General features: G+C 30.2%; 1 protein-coding gene across 1 annotated transcript; it reads left to right on the forward strand.

Moving 5' to 3' along the window:
• The first annotated feature begins 12,320 nt into the window (after positions 1-12,320).
• LOC130946777 (65-kDa microtubule-associated protein 5) lies at positions 12,321-18,083 on the forward strand. The gene is made up of 11 exons (XM_057875619.1): positions 12,321-12,484; positions 13,230-13,433; positions 13,864-14,109; positions 14,205-14,420; positions 14,629-14,784; positions 14,872-15,031; positions 15,254-15,405; positions 15,929-16,016; positions 16,359-16,432; positions 16,518-16,592; positions 17,650-18,083. Exons 1-11 carry the CDS (start codon positions 12,416-12,418, stop codon positions 17,908-17,910), a joined length of 1,701 nt encoding a protein of 566 aa, XP_057731602.1. The 5' UTR covers positions 12,321-12,415; the 3' UTR covers positions 17,911-18,083.
• Positions 18,084-21,158: the final 3,075 nt, after the last annotated feature.

The following is a 21,158-nucleotide window of genomic DNA, read 5'->3' on the forward strand; positions in this document are numbered from 1 at the left end:
TATTAAAATATAAATATATATTAAAAATAAATTATATATATTATATATATGAAAAAATATGAAGAGATGATAAGAATACTAAATAATATGAATAATAGAATAAAAAAATAAATTAAAACTAAAATTATAAATTAAATTATTAATTAATTATTTTTAATTTTAGATTTTAAATTTTAAAAATAAAAATTTGTAATTAAACTAAATTATAATTAACACCGTTACTCCCAATATTACGCTAACATTTTATGGGCTTTGCTAGTGTGTAGATTGGTAAAATATTCTATATGTATAGAATACCACTTGTCAAACGGAGAAATGTGCACATAAAGGCTAGGGGTAGAAGCTGTCGGGCAAAGGTACCCACACCTGCATTGGGGTTTGTGCTTGAAGGAGACAAAGTCTGTATTTTTGCAGTTAGTTTGGTTAGATTAGAGTTGGTGTTTAGGTGATAATTAAAAGGTGATTATATTAATTATTACCTGGATTTATGGTTGGGCTTTTTTGGGCTTATAATTATGGACGTGGACTATTTAATAATGCAATTTTTGGCTATGGTATTTTCCTTTAATACAGCCCAAATACAGAAACAATTTATGAATGGCTTTACGTTTATCATATTATTATTATTATTATTATTAAAAATATATTTGATTCATAATTGATAATTAGTTAAATAATCTATTAAACATTGATTTTATATAACTATGATAAAGATATTTTCTTAAATTAGTATAATTATGCATTACTATTAAAATGTTAATAATAAACTCATTGTAGTAAAGATATTTTTATAAAATAAACTTAGAACAGAAGATAGTACATTCAGTTTGGTGAAAAAATAGATTCATAAAGAATCGACAATTAACTTCCATTAAGTGGGGAAAAAACTCAGTTTCAATATATTAAAGTAGATTCTTTTCATGCTTCTTACATAAATATTTTCCAAATCATGGGCATAAATGCTCTTCACCAATATTTCAAAACAAATTTATAATTTATTACTTAATAATGAATCACCTAACTTCTTTATCTTTACTGCATAACATATTTCTTTAAAATATCCTCTTAATACTAATTATAAATTTCAAAATATTGATAATTACATTACAAACACTTATTTTCTTTCAATTTTCTCTAACAGTAATAATTTAAAGTATAAACAATATTTATGCAAAAGTTTCTATTTTTTTTTTTCCGACAAGGTATCTCATGCTGGTTTATTTTTTATCCCGTTCCAATTTTTTTTGGGCTTTATGTGACCATCATTTCTCAATCATTACAATTTACAACAAAAAAAGTACTTCAATGTTAGCCATTTTAAATCAACTACAAAAGCCCTCTTTTTAAAAAATCATTCATAAAGTGTTTTTGTATCTGGGCTGTATTAAAGGAAAATACCACAGCCAAAAATTGCAACAATTATAAGCCCAAAAAAGCCCAACCATAAATCCAGGTAATAATTAATATAATCACCTTTTAATTATCAGCTAAACACCAACTCTAATCTAACCAAACTAACTGCAAAAACACAGACTTTGTCTCCTTCAAGCACAAACCCCAATGCAGGTGTGGGTCCCTTGCCCAACAACTTCTGCCCCTAGCCTTATGTGCACACTTCTCCGTTTGACAAGTGGTATTCTATACATATAGAATATTCTGCCAATCTACACACTAGCAAAGCCCACATTTTATTCTCCATTTGTGATCTCTAGTGTCATTCCGGCGTTACTGCACTTTTCTACTGTCCGATCCGATGCTATCTCGCCGACGCCATCCAGCGTTTCCTCGTTCCGTTTGCGATCCATTGCGATGTGAGATCGCACCGCACCAGTTTCGTGCATCGTACATCTTCTTTTTCGTTCTCTATATCTGTCTCATCGCAGCTTTATTGTGCATGATAGTCGACGTCCAATGCTATACGTTACTATAATTAAAAAAAAAATTATATTACGTATAAACTAAAATTAATTATTAAAATAAAATATATATTAAAATATAAAATATATATTTATAGACGAAATATATATATATATATAATATTTAAATTTTAGCCTATAAATAACATTTTAATAAACAAATTTCCAAAACTATAACACATGAAAGTGATGAAACATGATGCGGTTGATTAGTTCGAAAGTAAATCATTTGATTCGATGATTAGTCATTAAACAAGTTCCAACTTCCAAGGACATGAAAAATAAAACACGAGGCCCGTCTGGTGCAAGCTCCACAGGATCACCGACACAAAGCAACAAAAATATTTTTAAAATAATAAAAAAATCTAAATTAATTCATCGTATTCTTTAATAATTACCATTCAAAAGATAATATTAAATAGAAGAAGTATAGAAAGTCAATGGAATATTTGTACAATGTGTACAATGAAAGTTTAGAGAGTATTACAGATATAACTATTAGTGTTATATTTTTCTATCAGCATAAACTTTTAAGATGAGTGATATCATGACATGATATCAAAGCTTTAGATCCAAAAGGTCAAGAGTTTGTATAGCCCATATAGCCGATTCTAAATTTGGATGAAGGAGGATAGTTGTGTTAGGCATTCGACAGCCAATATAAAAACTTAGTCGAATCTTCATGACATGAATCAAAGATATTATTGCGCTAAAGTTAGGTCGTTCCTCGGAAGCACCGCGCGGTATGGCTTGCGAACAATGTCAAATGAGTAAGAGCCGCTGCATCAGTATCCGGGTGTAGTGTTAATTGAGTAAGGGTTTCTGCGTTTTTGTGAACAGACGAGAGTAAAGTTGAGATTTGGAACATAGAATATAAGCAGTCTAACAGAAAAAATCCATGGAGGTAGTTGATACCATGATAAGGAGAAAGATTAACATCATGTGCCTACAAAAAACTAAATGGATCGGTGCGAATGCTAGGAAGTTGGATACCTTCGACTTCAAACTTTGGTATACAGAAAATGTAAAGAATAGGAATGAGGTAGGTATTATCGTGGATAAGTAGTGGAAGAAGGATGTAATGAATGTCAAGAGGGTGGTGATCGAATCATCTCTATCAAACTTGTGGTAGAAGGAGGTACTTTTCATGTGATTAGTGCCTATGAATTGCAAGTGGAATTGGACGAGCAACACAAGATAAGGTTTTGGGAGAATTTAGAGAATTTGGTCTAAGTTTCGGATAATAAAATTTTCTTATGAGGAGATTTAAATGGCCATGTTAGAAGAGAAATGACTGAATATGAAAGTATTCACGGAGACCATGATTTTGGAGTGGTTAATACCAAGGGTAAAACTATTTTGGACTTTTTCTCAACTTTTGACCTTCTCATCGTAAATACATATTTTAAAAAGAGATACGAATATCTTATAACCTATAGGAGTGGCAAGACAAGCTCTCACATCGACTTCTTCTTGTTGAGGAGAGTCGACCAAAAAATTTTGCATTAATTGTAAAATTATTCTGGGAGAGAAAGTTTAACAACATAACATAGGATGCTCGTCATGAATTTTTGCGTTGAGTAAAATTTGAGAAAAAGATATCATAGAAAAACTCAAGGACGAGGTGGTGGCGGGTGAAAGGTGAGGAACAAAAGAAGATAGGTAGAAGAAGAGACAAAGTGAAAAATGGATGAAAGTGCAGAAAAGATGTGGAGGGAGATAATATAAATTATTAGAAGAACAACAAAAGAAAGTGTTGGTGAATTTAGAGGGATATGATCAAGAGGCAAAAGAGTTCTAGTAGTGAAATGCGAGTGTACAAGAAATGATAAAGACAAAAAGTGAGTGCTTTAAAGAGTGGTATTTGTGCCACAATGCAGATAATTGGAAAAAATATAAGGCTGTTAAAAAAAAAAAAGACAAAAGTGACTATAAATGAAGTAAGAACAATAGCATATGAGGATTTCTACCAGTTTTTAGACATAAAGGAAGGAAGAAAAAAGGTATATATAGAATCTTAAATAGCCATGAAAGAAGAACGAGAGACTTAGATTAGGTTAAGTGTATAAAGAATAAAGATGGAGAGGTTTTAATTCAAGACGAGAAGATCAATGAAAGGTAAAATAGCTACTTCTACGAGTTATTTAATGAATGACAGAAGACTCTCCCAATAAATATTAATATAGGTTGTCTATATAAAACATTTATCACTCTTTTTTTGCAAGATCTATATTTTAACAAATATAACTCTTAAATTCTTCGAACAACACTATAAAAAAAAGAATAGATATACATAAATTATTACACATAAATATCACACCTTCAGATATTTTTAATAAAATTTGACAGAATAAATTTTAAAACTATTATTATTATTATTATTATTATTATTAAAAAAATCAAATTTTTTTTAATAAATAAAAAATTAACTGTAAAACTAAAATGAATAAAAAAAACACACAGAAAAAAGAGAAGCAAGAATAATAGAATGAGAAAGAAAAGAAATAGACAATTGCAAAAAATTATACTTACGAAGTCACTTTATATAAAAAGAAGATTACAAAAATCGTTATTTACATTTACAAATTAAAAAAAATTCAAATTTTAGAAAAAGAAATCGACATTATCAATTTCATGGTGACAGAAATTCTAAAAAGATTATGACAGTCGTTTTTATTGAAGAGACAATTTTATTCAACCTCAAATTATTCATTTTAGTATATTTTTTTATCTTTTTTTTAAATTATTAGTCACATTTTTATGTAATATTAATAAATTTTATATCTACACATTACACCAAATTAATGTAATATCATCGTATTACACTTCTCATTTTATAAGATTTCAAAAGATTAGCCGTAATATGTTCCCTATATATATGTAAAGTTAGAATATAAAACAGTTGATATTCATGGATTTGGATCCTTTAAAATTTGAATTTTATTTTAAAGATTAAAATATTAAAGTGTGATCTTTCACTATTTATTTTATAAGTGGGATAAAAAATAAATATAAAAAAATTATTTAATAATAAAAAATCATATTTTACTTTTTAAAATAAAATTCAAATTTTAGAAAATCCAAATCTGATAATCATTACTTGCTAACAGCCTAACACTACTTTTTTCCCTTAAGTATGATTTCATCATGGTCAACTCTTAAATCGGTCAAAATAATATAAAATGGCAGTTTAAAAATATTACTTATATAATATTTATGTTATCTGTGTCAATGTATTTTAGTTTAAAATAATATACACTATCATTGAATAGTTATTATTATATTTTGCTTGAAAAAATAATAGAAGTGATTAGGTGGTACTACAAAAAAGATACATCAAGTATTCTTACTATTAGATTTAATAGCAAAGATTGTCACTGGATTTACGGATGAGGTTTTTACGGTAATAGACAAAAATTCGCTTCTAACAAATATTCTACCATTAAATTTAATTTTTTGCTAAAAAATCGTATGGTAAAAAGTGATCACGTGAAAATTAATTAAATAAAATATTCTACCATCAGATTTATTAACAAAAAGGTTCAACATTAATGCAAATAAATGAAATGTGCCATTTTAGTTACCACGAATATGTTACCGTCAATTTTTTTTTGTCAATTATTCTATCTATAAAATTTATTCTAAATTTGAATTTTAAACTTTCTTCTCTCGTTTTTGTGATACCACTAACCTCTCCCCTCTCTTTTTCTTTTGTCCTCAACCTCTCTGATGTCGCCACCATCCAACGACCATCTAGCCATCATCTTTTTCCTCCCACGACTCTAGTCACCTCTGTTGTCAAAGAACATCTATGAGAAGTCGTTTTACAGAGCTACACCGCCACTTTCATTCTCTTTTCTTGCGAGTTGTTGCTGTCGTCCGCCACCACTGCTTGCCTTCATCAATCCATTGCCTTTTTTCACTTTTATTTAAGTATGATTTTTTTTCTTTCATTCTATTTTTTTTCTACTTTTTGTTAGATACCAGACAAATAACACAGCAAAATATAGAGATGAAAAATTAGAAATTTGTATAAATATAAAAATAACTGAATAATTTTTTTTGAGAATTACTTCTCTTTATAATAAGGAGATTACAATAACACTCTCTTTTAGCGAAAGAAAAATGCACCTCTCTCTATACATAGGAGAAAAACCTCTCAAAAAAAATCTTATATTTTTTTCTTAGGATGACTTCTCACTTGTTTGATACTTCTTGTTATCTAACGAGATTACTTATTTATATTAAAATTCTTCTCACCTTAACCATACAACAATAATTGATGGACAATGCGTATTATTTTTTATCGTTAATTTTTAATGGCTTATAAGTAGGAGAATTTTTCTCCTTTCATTTTGTTTGACTTTGTTTCCTTAATTTTTTTCATAAAAAAATAGCTTTACTATTTTTACAATCTCCCACTTAAAGCTAATTTTGGTAAATTTTCAAAAAAAAATCTTGTTGCTCATATATTTGATAGACCATATGAAAATCTACACCATTCAAATTTTTCAGTATTGATTGATTTTGCCATGACATCTGCTAGAATATCTTTAGTGTGAATCTTCTGCATATCAGCACTTCCTTCCACTACTACTTTCCGAACAAAGTGATATTGTACTCCAATATGTTCTATTCTTGAATGAAAGGCAGAATTTTTCGCAATGTGCAAGACACTATGACTGTCACAATACACAAGAATCTTCTGTTGTTTGTGCCTGAATTCCTCCATCAACCTTTGGATCGAAATAGCTTCCTTGTATGCATGTGTAGTTTCCGTATATTCAACTTCTGTAGTAGATAAAGTTACAATAGTCTGTAATTTAGATAGCCAGCTCACAGCTCCTCTTTCAAGTGTAAACACATAGCCTGTAGTAGATTTTCGTTTATCAATATTACCTGCAAAGTTTGAATTGACATATCCATTGACAATGAATTCCGATCCTCCAAAACATAATGCAATATTCGAGATCCCTTTGATGTATCTCAGGATCCTCTTAACAACATTACAATGCTCTTTACCCGAATCTACCATAAATCGACTTACCACCACAATTGCTAGAGCAATATCTGACCTTGTACAGATCATGGCATACATAAGGCTTCCCACCACTAATGCAAATGGTACTCCAGATATTTTCATCCTCTCTGCTTTACTACTATGGCACATACTTGAGGATAATTTAAAATTCATAGAAAGTGGGGTTGAAATTGGCTTACATTCTTGCATATTAAAGCGTTGTAAGATCTTTTTCAAATAATTTTTTTGCGATAGCCAAATCTTCCTATCCCTTTTGTCTCGGTAGATTTGCATTCCTAAAATCTTGTTTGCTGGTCCCAAGTCTTTCATATCAAACTCCCTAACCAACTGTGCCTTCAATTTTTGGATTTGATCTTTGTTGTGATCTACCACCATGTCATCCACATACAATAGTAGAATGATAAAATCATTATCTCCAGACATCTTGTAATAGGTACAATGATCTGAACTAAGTCTGTTGTATCCAAGGCTAATAATGAAAGAATCAAATCTCTTGTACCAAAACCTTGACGCCTACTTTAGACTGTACAAAGATTTAGTTAACCTGCAAACCAAGTTTTTTTTCTTGTTCTTCAAAATTTTCTAGTTGGAGCATATATATCTCTTCTTTAAATTTTCCATAAAGAAAAGCAATCTTTACATATAATTGCTCTAGATGTAAAATAAATACAGCACACATAGCCAAAACTACTCTAATAGTAATTAGTCTCACCATTGAAGAAAATATTTCATTGAAGTCAGCACCTTCTTTCTGAGCATATCCCTTGATAATCAATCTTGTACGATATTGTTCCACCTGATCATTACTACCTTGTTTGATCTTGTAAACCCATTTGTTATCAATGGCTTTTCTGACCTGCTGGAAGTTCAACAAGTTTTCAGGTGTGGTTCCTATGTAATGCCTCAGTTTCTTCTTACATTGTTGTCATCCACATAGAGGCATCTAGATTGCGCATAACCTCCATAAAAATTGTTGGCTCTCCATCTTCAGTTAGAAGACAATATGCATCATAGTTTGTCAAAATATAATTTGAGTGCCATGTATTGGGAATAAGTAGTATGACTATAATCCAATGAATCATGTGTCAAATAATTTGTTATTGCTATTATATTAAAATATTAATATAATAAGGTTCTTAATTAAATTTAGAGATTTATTATTGTGATAGTGATCATAATATTAATATATGAATATTTTATAATTTAATATAAATTATTCTTGGTAATAGGATTATTAAAAGAACATTAATAATCCAAAAAGATCAATATATATATATATATATATATATATATATATATATATATATATATATATATATATATATAATTGTCTTCATGAAGATTAATATATCTCATTTATTAAATTATATATATAGATGGTGCATATAGAGATATGACCATTGAACTGACTCAATTTGAAAATTCATAATGCTTATAATTATCGCATATTTGTCAATAAGATATTCTCAAGATGAATATGGTGATAGAGTTTTCTTTGACATGCGACTGTCATAGTAATTAACAATGCATTTATTATACTTTAATTTTGGACACCTAATACCCTAGGGTGCTAGTTGAATAGATATTGGCAATGATTTAAATACTTGTAGAATTAATGATTAGTCAATAAAGAATCCTCAACTCTCGGTAAAGAGTTTGAGCTCTATGATTATAATGACTGAGATGAATAAAATCTTGGCTAAGGAGATTGAATGAATGAAGAAATGAGTTTTTTAAGTCATTCACAGTTCATTATAATAATGGTAACAAGTTAGAGTTTGACAATTGAACCATACTCTAAGGGTTAACCAATAGCTGGAAAGATGGAAGGAATTATACTTTGTTCTTCTCATGTTCTTAGTAAAAATATACTACTTCATACTATCGGGTCGTTGAGGAGTGTTGCTAGACCCCAACCTTGATTAGTAAATTTAGTATGACTAATTTACTACCCGCTTAGTATTGAACCTATGGGGTCACACACTAACGAGTGTTTAAATCTTTGCTATAGAATTATTTAATTATTATTTTGATTTGATCAAATAAATAATTATATTAATTCAAATAAAATATTATTGTATTTTTTGCTAGTAACGAGAATATAATAATAATATGATGATTGAGAATATTAAATGAGATTTGAGAATAATTAGTTATTCTATTTCTAAATTTGAATTTTAAATTTGGATGAGATCCTAACTGATTTTGTTTCGAATTGAGTTATGATATGATTCATAAATTTGAAAGATTCAGATTTAGAATTTCAAGATATTATTTAAATTTGAATTAAGAATATACATTTCCTAAACTTTGAGTCCAGCTTTGTTCTTTCTTGAGAATTGTACATCACGTACACAGAACAACCAAATATATGTAAAGAAGAATAATTAGGTGGCTTACTTTGCCACATCTCCATCGGTGTCTTCAACCCAATTGCAGTTGACGATGACCGATTTATCACATAACAAGCAGTTTTAACAGCTTGTTCCTAAAAAGATTTGGCTAAACCTGCAGTTTGCAACATAGCTCGTGCTCTTTCTAGGAGAGTCATATTCATTCGCTTTGCTACACCATTTTTCTGAGACGTATATGCAACTGTGAATTGCCATTGAATACTTGCTTGCTTGCAAAATGTTAGAAAATCACCATCGACATATTCTCCTCCACTATCTGTCCTTAAACACTTGATCTTCTTTCCGGATTCAAGTTTTAACTTTGTTTTGAACTCTTTAAACATCGCAAACATGTCTGACTTCTTCTTGATCGGGTACACCCATATCCTCCTAGAGTAATCATCAATAAATGATACATGATATTTTGCTCATGCTAGGGACATCTCTGGCGATTTCACACATCAGAATGAATAAACTCCAATATGTGCTTGCTCCGAGCAGTTGATCTACCAAACATCAATCTATGTTGCTTGCTTGTAACGAGTGCTTACAAAATGGTAAGTTTACTGATTTGAGTCTGGGTATAAAATTACGTTCCACAAGAATCTTCAAGTCTCGTTTTGACATGTGGCCTAGTTTGCGATGTCATATCATCCTCATTTTTTCTTGGCTTACTGAAGCAACGGATGTCTTTGCTTCTTGCAAAGTATCTTCGATAAGCACGTATAGATAATAGATTTGAGGTAGTCTGTTTTGATTTTATTACCACAAGAGCACCTTTAACAACTTTCAAGATCCCACCTTCAATATGGGTCTTGCAACCAAGTTCATCCAATTGTCCAATTGACAACAAATTCTTCTTCAAGCCTTTCACGTGTCTTACCGCATGAAGTGAACGAATAGAACCATCAAACATTTTTATTTTGACAGTATCCATTCCAACAATTTCTAAGGCATGATCGTTTCCTATAAACACCGATCCTTCCAAATTAGGTTCATATGTACAAAATCAATCACAATAAGGAGTCATGTGCCAGGTTGCTCTTAAATCAACAATCCAGACATCAGTGAGATGTTTGCTGCCTTTAGAACCAATTGTTATTTTACCATATAGGATTTCTCCATCATTAGAGGTACTCACAACACATATTTGAGAACTTGATCCTTCTATAACCTTCTCTATGCTCTTCTTATTCCAACAATCTTTCTTGAAGTGCCCTCTCTTGCCACAATTGTAGCATTTGAATTGCTTCTTTCCCTGTGACTTTTGTCTACTTTGGCTCTCACTGGAACCACGCTCCATTGATATTTCTCTCGTCATCAACATCGTCTCTGCTTGCTTTGAGCTCTCTAACCTATCTTCCTTATTCTTGCGCCTAAATTATTCTTCAAGAATTGCAGCAGCCATATCATCAAAAGAAAAGATAGTCTGTCAAAATATTATTAGTTAAGCTAATGATGAGCTGATCATATGAATCTGGTAGACTTTGAAGTAGAAGCTCTGTACGTTCGTTTTCTGCTATGTTATAATCCAATAATGAGAGTTAGAAAAATAGCGTATTTAGATTGTTGATGTAATCTATTGTCGATGTAGATTCACTCATTCGAAGAGTATAAAATTTTCTCTTGAAGAATATCTTGCTGTGAAGTGACTTTACTTCATATAATTTGGTGAAAGCATCCCAAATTTCATTTGTTGTCATTTTCTCTGCTACACTTGACAATACTGAATCACCGAGTGTAAAGTGTAAGTTTATAACGACATTGTCATCCATCTCCTTCTATTTTTCATCTGTAATCCCAGTGACACCTTCAATTGTTGCCACGCAATTCTCTTTTCTCATAATTGCTTTTATTTTCAATTTGCATAAAGAAAAATTACTCCCACTGAATTTTGGAATTTCATAATTTGTTGTCATTTTTTTAGACGGTAACTCACAGCAGAAAAAAAATATTAATCAATAACCTTTAGCTCTGATACCACTAACAGTGCTACCACTGTTAGATACTAGACAAATGACGCAATAAAATATAGAAATAAAAAATTAGAAATTTATATAAAATATGGAAACAACCGAACAATTTTCTTTAAAAATTACAACTTCTCTCTATTACAAAGAGATTACAATAATACTCTCTCTTGATGAAATGAGAATACACCTCCCTCTATACATAAGAAAAAAACCTCTAAAATTTTTTTTTATATTTTTCTCTCAAGATGACTTCTCACTTGTTTGATACTTCTTATTTCTAATGAGATTACTTATTTATATTAAAATTCTTCTCACCTTAACCATACAACAATAATTAATGGATAATGTGTATTATTTTCTATCTTTAATTTTCAATGGCCTATAAATAAGAAAAATTTTTTTCTTTCATTTTGTTTGACTTTATTTTCTTAATTTTTTTCATAAAAATTAACTTTACTATTTTTACACTTTTTTTTTATTAAATTCTAATATTCCTTTTCTTCTTCCTTCAATATGCATGAAAAGTAATAATTATGAATTATAATAAAAATAATGATATCACAATAGCCTTTTGAATTGGTAAATCTTAAAATTTATATTACAATTATATAACTATTTTTAAATACATTAATTAATTCTATAATATTTTATTCTAAAATATATTACAATATCAATTAGAAAAATAATTACATGGATGATGCATATTATTAAAAAAGACTAAATTTTTATTACGCTAATAAACCTACCAAAAGAAATAAATTTAGCATTATTTTCATAAAAAATAGAATTTTTGTTAATTACTCTAAGAAAATTATCCAAAATTTAGAAATTTAATCTGTGTAAGTTTGGCGCCAAGAAAGGAAAGTAAAGCGTGCGGTACGGTCTTTTCAAACGTTAGACTACGTTGAGTCAAAAACTCAAATCAGGGGATCCTCTTCTTCCCCTAACAAATAGTTCCTTATTCATTACCATGATTTTCAGTAACGCTCGCTCTTTCCGATTTCTTCAACTTTCTCTTTCTCTCTCTTCTTGAGAGTGTGCTTAGTTCTCTGCTAGGGTTTCATTTCCCTGGCCTGCTTTACTCTTCTAACAATGGCGGCAATGCCTCATTCCTTCTCCCCTTCTCGCACTACCTGTGCTTCTCTTCTCCGCCAATTGCAGGTTCTTTGATAACTGTTTCTTTTCTACTTTTATTTTTCACATTTTTCACTTTAGTATTTCGTTCTTGTGTGTAAGTGTAAAATTGGAATTAAGTGTCCATGAATCGATGATTGAAATTCCCCAAAGTTTTAATCTGTCAATTGTGTTTGAAAAAAAAAATCGTTGCTTTTACATGGTTATATATGGAGCGTTCACGCGCTAATATAATGGTGAAATTAAACTTCTTAAGGACTCCCGAGTGTTTTTTCCTTATATATTTTTTTACTATTATTTTGTTGGTTTATGCCATATAAAGTATATGATGCAATTGCCACAGCCATTTGCAGCTGAAGTTTGTTAGAGAGATTCAAGATTCGTTATAGATATGTTGTTTCAAAATATTTGTAGTTGACAGGGTTAAAAGTCTTTGGAGACTTTAGGGTCTGTCTAGCTTAAGAACTTCTAGTTTTAATTTCTTGTTTGCAGTATCAACTACAAAAATATCATTTTGTTATTGTTATGTTTCGTGTAAAGGAAACAAAAAGAGAAAGTAAATTAGGTTGAAAACAAGGTAGAATTTTTGTAATTGATTTTGAAAACCGAACATGAAAACAAAATATGTTTTGTAACACCGGTAGGCCCTCATTGGTTGAGGTATTCCTTTATTATCATTGTTTTAATAGGTTTTCTTGTGACATATTAATTTTTAAATTTTTTTTATATATTTGACATATTTACTGTATTTAGTAATCTCATGTTTTTCTAGATGATATGGGATGAGATTGGGGAAAGCGATAGCGATAGAGACAATATGCTTTTTCAGCTGGAGCAGGAATGCCTTGACATATATCAAAGAAAGGTTGAGGAAACCAGAAAGCACAAGGCGGATCTATACAAGTTATTGGTTGAAGCTGAAGCTGAAGTTGCCAGTATCATTTCTTCCCTTGGGGAATGTACTTCATTCTCACGTGTAAGTTACTCTTTTGCATTGTGCCTTCACTATTAGTCAATAAAATTTGTGTGAAAGAAACCCTGCCTTGAGTGAGATGCTTGATTTTGCTGATATTCATTCTTTCTTTTCTCTGTCTCGTCTAAATTGTAACTTATTTGGACATACTTTGAATGCTCCCTTCTTTCCCACACTATTAAGAAAGAAATTGAGAAGACATAGCAAGGTCCATGCAGGGGCATCGATATGCTTCATTGTAATTGAAGTAATCAAAAAGAATTTTTATAATGCAGTATTTTTTTTCCTGCCATATTATATTTACCATAACAACTTTGAGATGATTTGAAGATTTCAAGTTCCTGTGCTTGATCCTCTGCACAATTAGCACTATGCTAATTGAATTTGCATTTTGCAAGATAACTATTCAATTGATTCAGTTCTACATTTGAAGGGACGGGGCACACTTAAGCAGCAATTAGCTATAATAACACCTGTCTTGGAGGATTTAAGGTCAAAGAAGGAAGATAGAATCAGAGAGTTTTCAAAGATAGAGTCCCAAATTTGTCAGATACGTAATGAGATAGCTGGCTGCGAGCAGTTCAACAGTGTCAGTGATCCAGAAGTTATTCAAAATGACTTGACAGTAAAGAAATTGGGGGAACTCAAGTCACATCTACATGAACTTCAGAATGAAAAGGTTCTATGATCAAAACTCAAAAGTATAGTCATAATGTTTGTAATTTCAGATATTAAAATTCCATTTTTTTTAATGTCTGTTTTATTTTCAATCAGATCCTTCGTGAGCAGAAGGTGAACAGTCATATCAGTGAAATTAGGGAGCTTTCAGTAGTGATGTCATTTGATTTTCTAAATACATTAAATGAAATCCATCGTAGCTTGGGAGATTCTTCCAAAGGTACACAAAAGAGCATCAGCAATGACACTATTGCCAGATTAACCGGGGCCATCCATATGTTAAAGCAAGAGAAGCAACAAAGGCTGAAAAAGGTGTCTTATTCTGATAATGTTTCAATAGTTCTAGTGAACTTATCATTCTGTCTGCAATCTGCATGATCAAATGTGTTCTTAATGAACTGGTTGTATGTAGATTGTTTTGTTGAGGCTTACAATTGATTTATTTTTTTTTCTTATACATTATAATGGAATAGTTTATATTCAACACATTCTTCAATATATCAGTTTTTCTGCATTGTAGGTACAAGATCTTGCTAAATGCTTGATAGAGTTATGGGATCTTATTGATGTACCAATTGAGGAGCAAAAACCTTTTAGCCATCTTACTAGATTACTTTCAGCATCAGTTGATGAGGTTAGAGCACAAGGGTGCCTTTCTACAGATATCATTGAGCAGGTGAAACTTTCTTTTCCTTAGGAGCACATTGCAATTTGTCTCTAATTCAATTTGGCTTTAGTAGGCTTATTATTCATATTTTTGCAGGCTGAGGTTGAAATTCTGCGCTTAAATGTTCTGAAAGCCAGTAAGATGAAGGATTTAGTGTTTAAGAGGCAGGCTGAGCTTGAAGAAATTTACAAAGAAGTTCACATGGATGTGGATAGTGAATCAGCTAGACAGATTCTAAATCGGCTTGTAGAATCTGGTACTTGAACTCAACCCACAGTCTAAAATACAACTGAAGCAGGAACACAATCTCTCCTTTTTGGAATTTATTTGTGTCAAAATTACATATTTTTTCCCTCTTTTCCTTTGTTCTTTTCCACTTAAAGATGTTTGGAATTAGTGTTATAGGTGTCTGTGAAATGTTTTTTGTTTCAGGCTTTAGATTTTCTGTCTTTCATTACATATGTTTTATGCCTTTCAGGTGATCTTGATCTGTCCGATTTGCTCCAAAGCATGGATGACCAAATCAGAAAAGCCAAAGAGCAAGCTCTAAGTAGAAGAGATATACTAGATAGGGTAGAGAAATGGAAATTTGCTGCTGAGGAGGAAAAGTGGTTAGATGAATATGAAAGGGTAACTTATAGTCTAAATTGGTCATAAATTAGTGCAGCTGAAATTTTGTCAGCAATGTCAACAATAGTTGCATTTTATATGTGATTATTTTCAGAAGGTTTTAAATATCTCTTTACGCTAATTGTCCTCATAATATGTGCAGGTTTATGTCAGAGAGTTGGTGACCTTTCACTAACTTTAATTTAAAAAAAAAATGAGCGAATAAAAGAGGAATTTATGTATGGTAGCTTATCTCATATACATCAATCCTAACTAGGAAAGTGACATTTTCACATTATATGTGTATTCTTAAATAAGGTGAATGCATATTGAGAATTCCGAGTTAGGAAACATTAGCTTGGTGCAGTATAGTTAAAACTTTTCAGTGATTCCCAAAACCTCATATTGAAACTTGAAAGAGCTTTTCCAGTTTTCAGGTTGATAGAATTGAAGTTATTTGAAACAATGACAAATGTTTTATATATTTCTTACCAGTAAAAAATGCCTGACATTGCATCATGTATCTTTTTCCTGCACTTTTCAGGATGAAAATCGATATAATGCAGTAAGAGGAGCTCACAAAAATCTAAAACGTGCAGAGAAAGCACGGAGTCTAGTCAGCAAGCTACCGTGTGAGGCTTCAATTTTCATTTGTTTACAAGTAGTTGATCATTCTCTAGAAAATGCTTCAGAAATGTGCCACATAAGTTTAGGGACAAATTGTACTCCAAGGCTTAAATTCCTCAGTTTCTACATTCTTCCAGATGATTAACTAGTAAAGCTTGTTTATAACAGTTTGAATATCAAACTCAAACTTATGAAAATTTGTCAATACAGTTGCATTGATAAAACTATGTATATAAGGACTAGGACTAAGGAGCTTTTAATTGTTAGTTCTTATTTCCTAGTGTGTTTTTTCCCTAGATATCTATTGGTCTAGCATTAACTATCCTTAAAACATTTTTCCTGTGCAGCTCTTGTTGAGAGTTTGACTGCAAAAATAAAAACGTGGGAAGCTGACAAAGGAATACCTTTCCTATATGAAAAGGTACCTATGTTTCATGCTTTTTATTGTAATATGGAGGAGGATGACTGATTAGTCAGGTTCCAACAAATAAGTTATTTATTTTCAGGAACCATTGTTACATAGCTTGTGTGAATATAATGTGCAAAGGCAACTTAGAGAAGAAGAAAAACGAAAAATCCGGGTATTACTTTTTGTCTACTTAATCTTTACTTTCACTTCTTATCATGGAAAACAACCTCAAATGGTGTGTTTTAAGGCTATTTAGAATTATAACTGATTTGGAACTAATGGCGTCAGTTCCAAGCCCAGAAAAATGAGGAGAGTTGCGTTAGGCTTGCAACAGCCAATGTAAAATTATGTTGTGTCCTTTTTTTAGATCGTTTGTTACAAGCTCGATCCTAGAAGGAGAGACAGTTTACACAAAGAATTAGTATTGGGCACTAGTTTATCCCCATCAAGGATAAATAGAACCACAATGACTAATAAGATAGCTGGGTAGAACAGGATACTAATAAGATAAAAAAACAAATCTGGGTTGTCTTGCTGTTTGCGGTTTTATGGACAATATGGAGAACTAGAAACATGGTGATCTTTGAAAACAAAACCGTACAATTGGAAAGCACTTGGGAACAAATCAAAGCCTTGGTGGTTCAATGGAGAAAAGAGAAGATTATTTGACAAAAAGAAGAGCAACGGAAATGGAGGTGGTGGCAATGCAAAATGTTTAGCCGATCTCACTTGGTGAGAAGGGTTTGTTAGGGTTAAGGTTGGTTAAAATGGTGTAAGGACCCATATTTTCCAGCAATCTTGCAATTGCTGATTGCTAATTTGTATTTGAACATTGTCTATAGTCCTGAGAATTTTACTGCTTGTGTATTTGGATATATGAGATACTCTGAATCTTTAATGCGATGCTATTGATTGTTCTTTCCATTTCTAGTTGTGGTCATGCTCCTTTCCAGAGCATTTATGTATGTTCCAAAGATCTAATTCTAATCTACCATTATGCATACAAACAGTATCAAATACTCAAAGCTGAATCCTTCTTGTCCAAGAAAGTTGGCTGAAATGGCTGCTTCACCTTCTAAGAAAGCTTTAGTTTTATTTATTCATTTATTTTTGTGTATTTGTAGTTAACTTTGCCAATACTATGTGATTGTTTAAGTTACACATCACACTGTTTCTTGGTTGTTTTCATCCATTTTAAGCGATTAATGTTATTCTTGTTATCTTTACAGGAGCAGAGACGGTTGCAGGAACAGAGTGCTGTAGTGCAAGAGGCACTTTTTGGTTCAAGGTCTGCAACAAAGAAGCCTCTAGGTCAGAGCACCAATGCTAACTCCATGGCTGGGACACCAATCAGGCAACAAGTGCTTACGCCTTCAGGCCGTTATGGAACCTCAACTAGAAAGTACCATAGGGAAAGCGGTAGGGTGAATACAATAACTCCAGTGAACTACGTTGCTCTTCCTAAAGATTCTGGTTTTGGAGGAAGTTAAGGATTCGTCAAATCTTGGACCTACTTGTAAATCAGTTTTCCATGTAAGTATGCTTCAAAGTCCTATTCATGCTGTGTTTCATTCTGAAACTGAAGAGCACTAAATAGATGATGAGTAGCAAACATAGGTTGATCTAGACTTTGTTGGCTATAAGCAATAGAATAAATTCTGTAAATACATATCTCATTATACTTTTCTTTGATCAACTCATTAGAATTGACAATACTCAATGCATCTATTTTTTTGTCTTCTAAAAATCTTGAATCTTTGGAGGATTGTTCCTCGTTGATCACTGTTCCAAACAAAATAAGTATGGCTAGTTTAAATGAGCAAATTTACAAATTATAGGTTTCCCAATAAGGCTGAGTTATTTTGGGTTCTAATGAATAGTTTGGTACTTAAAAATTGTTAGACTCAAATTTCATTGCATGTTTGTCCGGAGTTAAATAACCAAAAGGACTTCTAAATTAAAAAGGTTCATATACAATATGATATGAATCCATTGGTTAAGAAATTATATAGGGACACTATCTTGTGTAAGCTTCCATAAAAAAATAATTTTAGCTCGATTGGAGGTCTATGATTTGAGAAATTACTAGAATATATTTGGATCTCTATATAATAAATTTAGGTTTAATTACTCTCTTGATTTTTATAATTTTGCGAAATTTTTAATTAGGTTCTTATATTTTTTTTTTCTAATCGAGTCTTTGCATTAATCTTTTTTAATTGAGTCCCTATATATATTTTTTCTTTTATTTGATTCCTTGCATCAATTTTTTTTAGTTGGATTCCAATACAATTAAACTAATTACTGTTAAAAAGAATTTAATTAAAAAAAAATTTGGTGTAGCGACCAAATTAAAAAGAAAAAAAAGTATAGAGAATTAATTGAAAATTTAAAGCCTTTATCTTTCACATTAAGATTTTAATTTTTAATAGATTGATGGTGTAAATTTTTACACAATCATTTAACTACTCACTTAGTCACGTGATCTGGATAAGACAATAATTAATTATTTAATTTGGATGGTATAAATTTCTTATTGATGCTAAACGAATAATTTTTATGGTAGATTCAAGATTTTGAGAAGTTTTTATACGTATATTAGCAACCAAATATGTTTATAATGACAATATGAGAAACTTTTCAAATCTTGGTTCTACAATAGATATTTAATAAAGATTGTTCATATGGTATTAATCTAAGTTTTTCTTATTAAAATCCCAACCCACCTGTAACCAGAAAGGAATAAATAAAATAAAATGAAATACAAAAGTTCCCAATCCCCTCCAGCGAATCTACCTCACGATATGATAGTGATAATAATAATAGAATTTTTGTACCAATGGAGTCCATGTAAAAGTAAAAGCAATAATGAGAATGATGATGATAAGAAAAGTAAAACATGAAGGAAAATGCGTTACACAATCTTGTCTTCTCATTCTTTCCACATCCATCTAATCCTAAAATATATTTTACTTTTTCTATATATATAAAGAATCTGCCACCAAGTATCTTAACTACACTTATTAAAATTTTAAAAATGAAAAAAATTAATACCTTTAATGTATTAAAAATTATAAAACATTTACTATTAAAAATCTTACTAAATGTTTTTTTTAAAATACTTGTTAGAAGAGAAAAGCTTTTATTTCAACTAAAGTATTAAATTGTTCCTCAAACAACAATGCTAGGGAACCAACTCTATATAAGCCAAGAATCAGCCAACTAGTAAATCAGAGGCACCGGTGACTTTAACGGGATGTTGCTACTGATAGACACACGGATGTTTCTTTTTCTTGTAAATTGGATGGTTTTGGATATGATTTCTATGTTTCATGTGTTACGCATTAATAAAATATAATTAATTATATGGAACTAACTAATGAACTGTTCCGTGATTCTCTCCTATCACTAGCGTATCTTCCCTTATGTTTTGAACGTGGTCAACAATAATTTAAAAAACAAATTAAATTATAAATTAATAAAATTAATTATAATTAATTATGTTGTTCCATTCTTGGCTGATTATTAGTTGGTTCCATATACTTTTCCAAAAACTAGTCAATCTCTAATAATTTGATCTAAACATCGTTATCTTACACCAAAAACCGTAAAAGAAATTACATGCTTTATGTTGTTGCATATTTATATTCACTACGACTCAATTTTTCATGCATGATGATCAGTCAATATTTGTTGCCTTCCATAGCTCCAAACAAAATAAAGACACATATCATCTTCAACATTATTCCCACCCAGTGCTTTTATTAGAATATAAATGCGTAAATTACCCTCTATCATGCATTATTGTAACTTGCAAGATATGCAAATTGTATACGCATGTACTGTACAAAATAATGACACTTTTAATCAATTGAACTCATAGTTAATGTTTGGACAAAAATAAGTTTTCGAAACACTCATTAAATACACTTTAACTTTATGCAAGTATTTATCAAATTTTATTTTATACGACTATAAAAGTATAAATGTTATGATAAATTAATCAACTATAATAGACAGTAACGAATCCAAAAAATTTTAACTATGAAATAAAGTTTATATAACATGATAAATACATGTATTATTTAGTTCATTTTTAATGTATATTTTATATTTTAATATGTATTTTATATAGATTGTTTTTTTATATACATTTAGTATGATTGTTGTTATGATTATATTTTGTTATTGAAAAATATGATTAATCTTTAAAATATCTAATTTATAAATTAAAATATTAAAATAGTAATTGAAATAATAATTATAATTAAAAATTTTATTTTTTTAGGTTTTATATTTTAAAAAGATTAAACAATCTTTTTCTTGATAGTACAATCAAAACTTTTCTCTTTCCATATGTATAACTAAACAATTATTTAAAATTTCACTTTGCAATATAATTGAAAAATGACTTTTATTAATATTCATAATTAGGCAAGTTCTTTCAATTAATGTAGTTGCTATGAGAAAATTAAAATTAAGTTCAGAAGAAGATAAATAATACTCTTTCGAATCAAATTCTAAGAAAGAATATCAATCTCATTTAGATTTGAGAATTGATTATTCTGACGAATATCTAATATAAAATTCTTAAATCGACTATTAAGTACCGAAAATTAAGTAAAAAATTATTGTAGGGTCAAATTTAATAATTTAATGGGGACAAATAATATTTTTGAATAAATATTACTATTATATACTATTAAAAAAAATTTCAAATTATAGTGGGAACACTCGT

The sequence above is a fragment of the Arachis stenosperma genome, chromosome 8, assembly GCF_014773155.1.
Source record: "Arachis stenosperma cultivar V10309 chromosome 8, arast.V10309.gnm1.PFL2, whole genome shotgun sequence".
In the NCBI taxonomy this organism is placed as follows: Eukaryota; Viridiplantae; Streptophyta; class Magnoliopsida; order Fabales; family Fabaceae; genus Arachis; species Arachis stenosperma.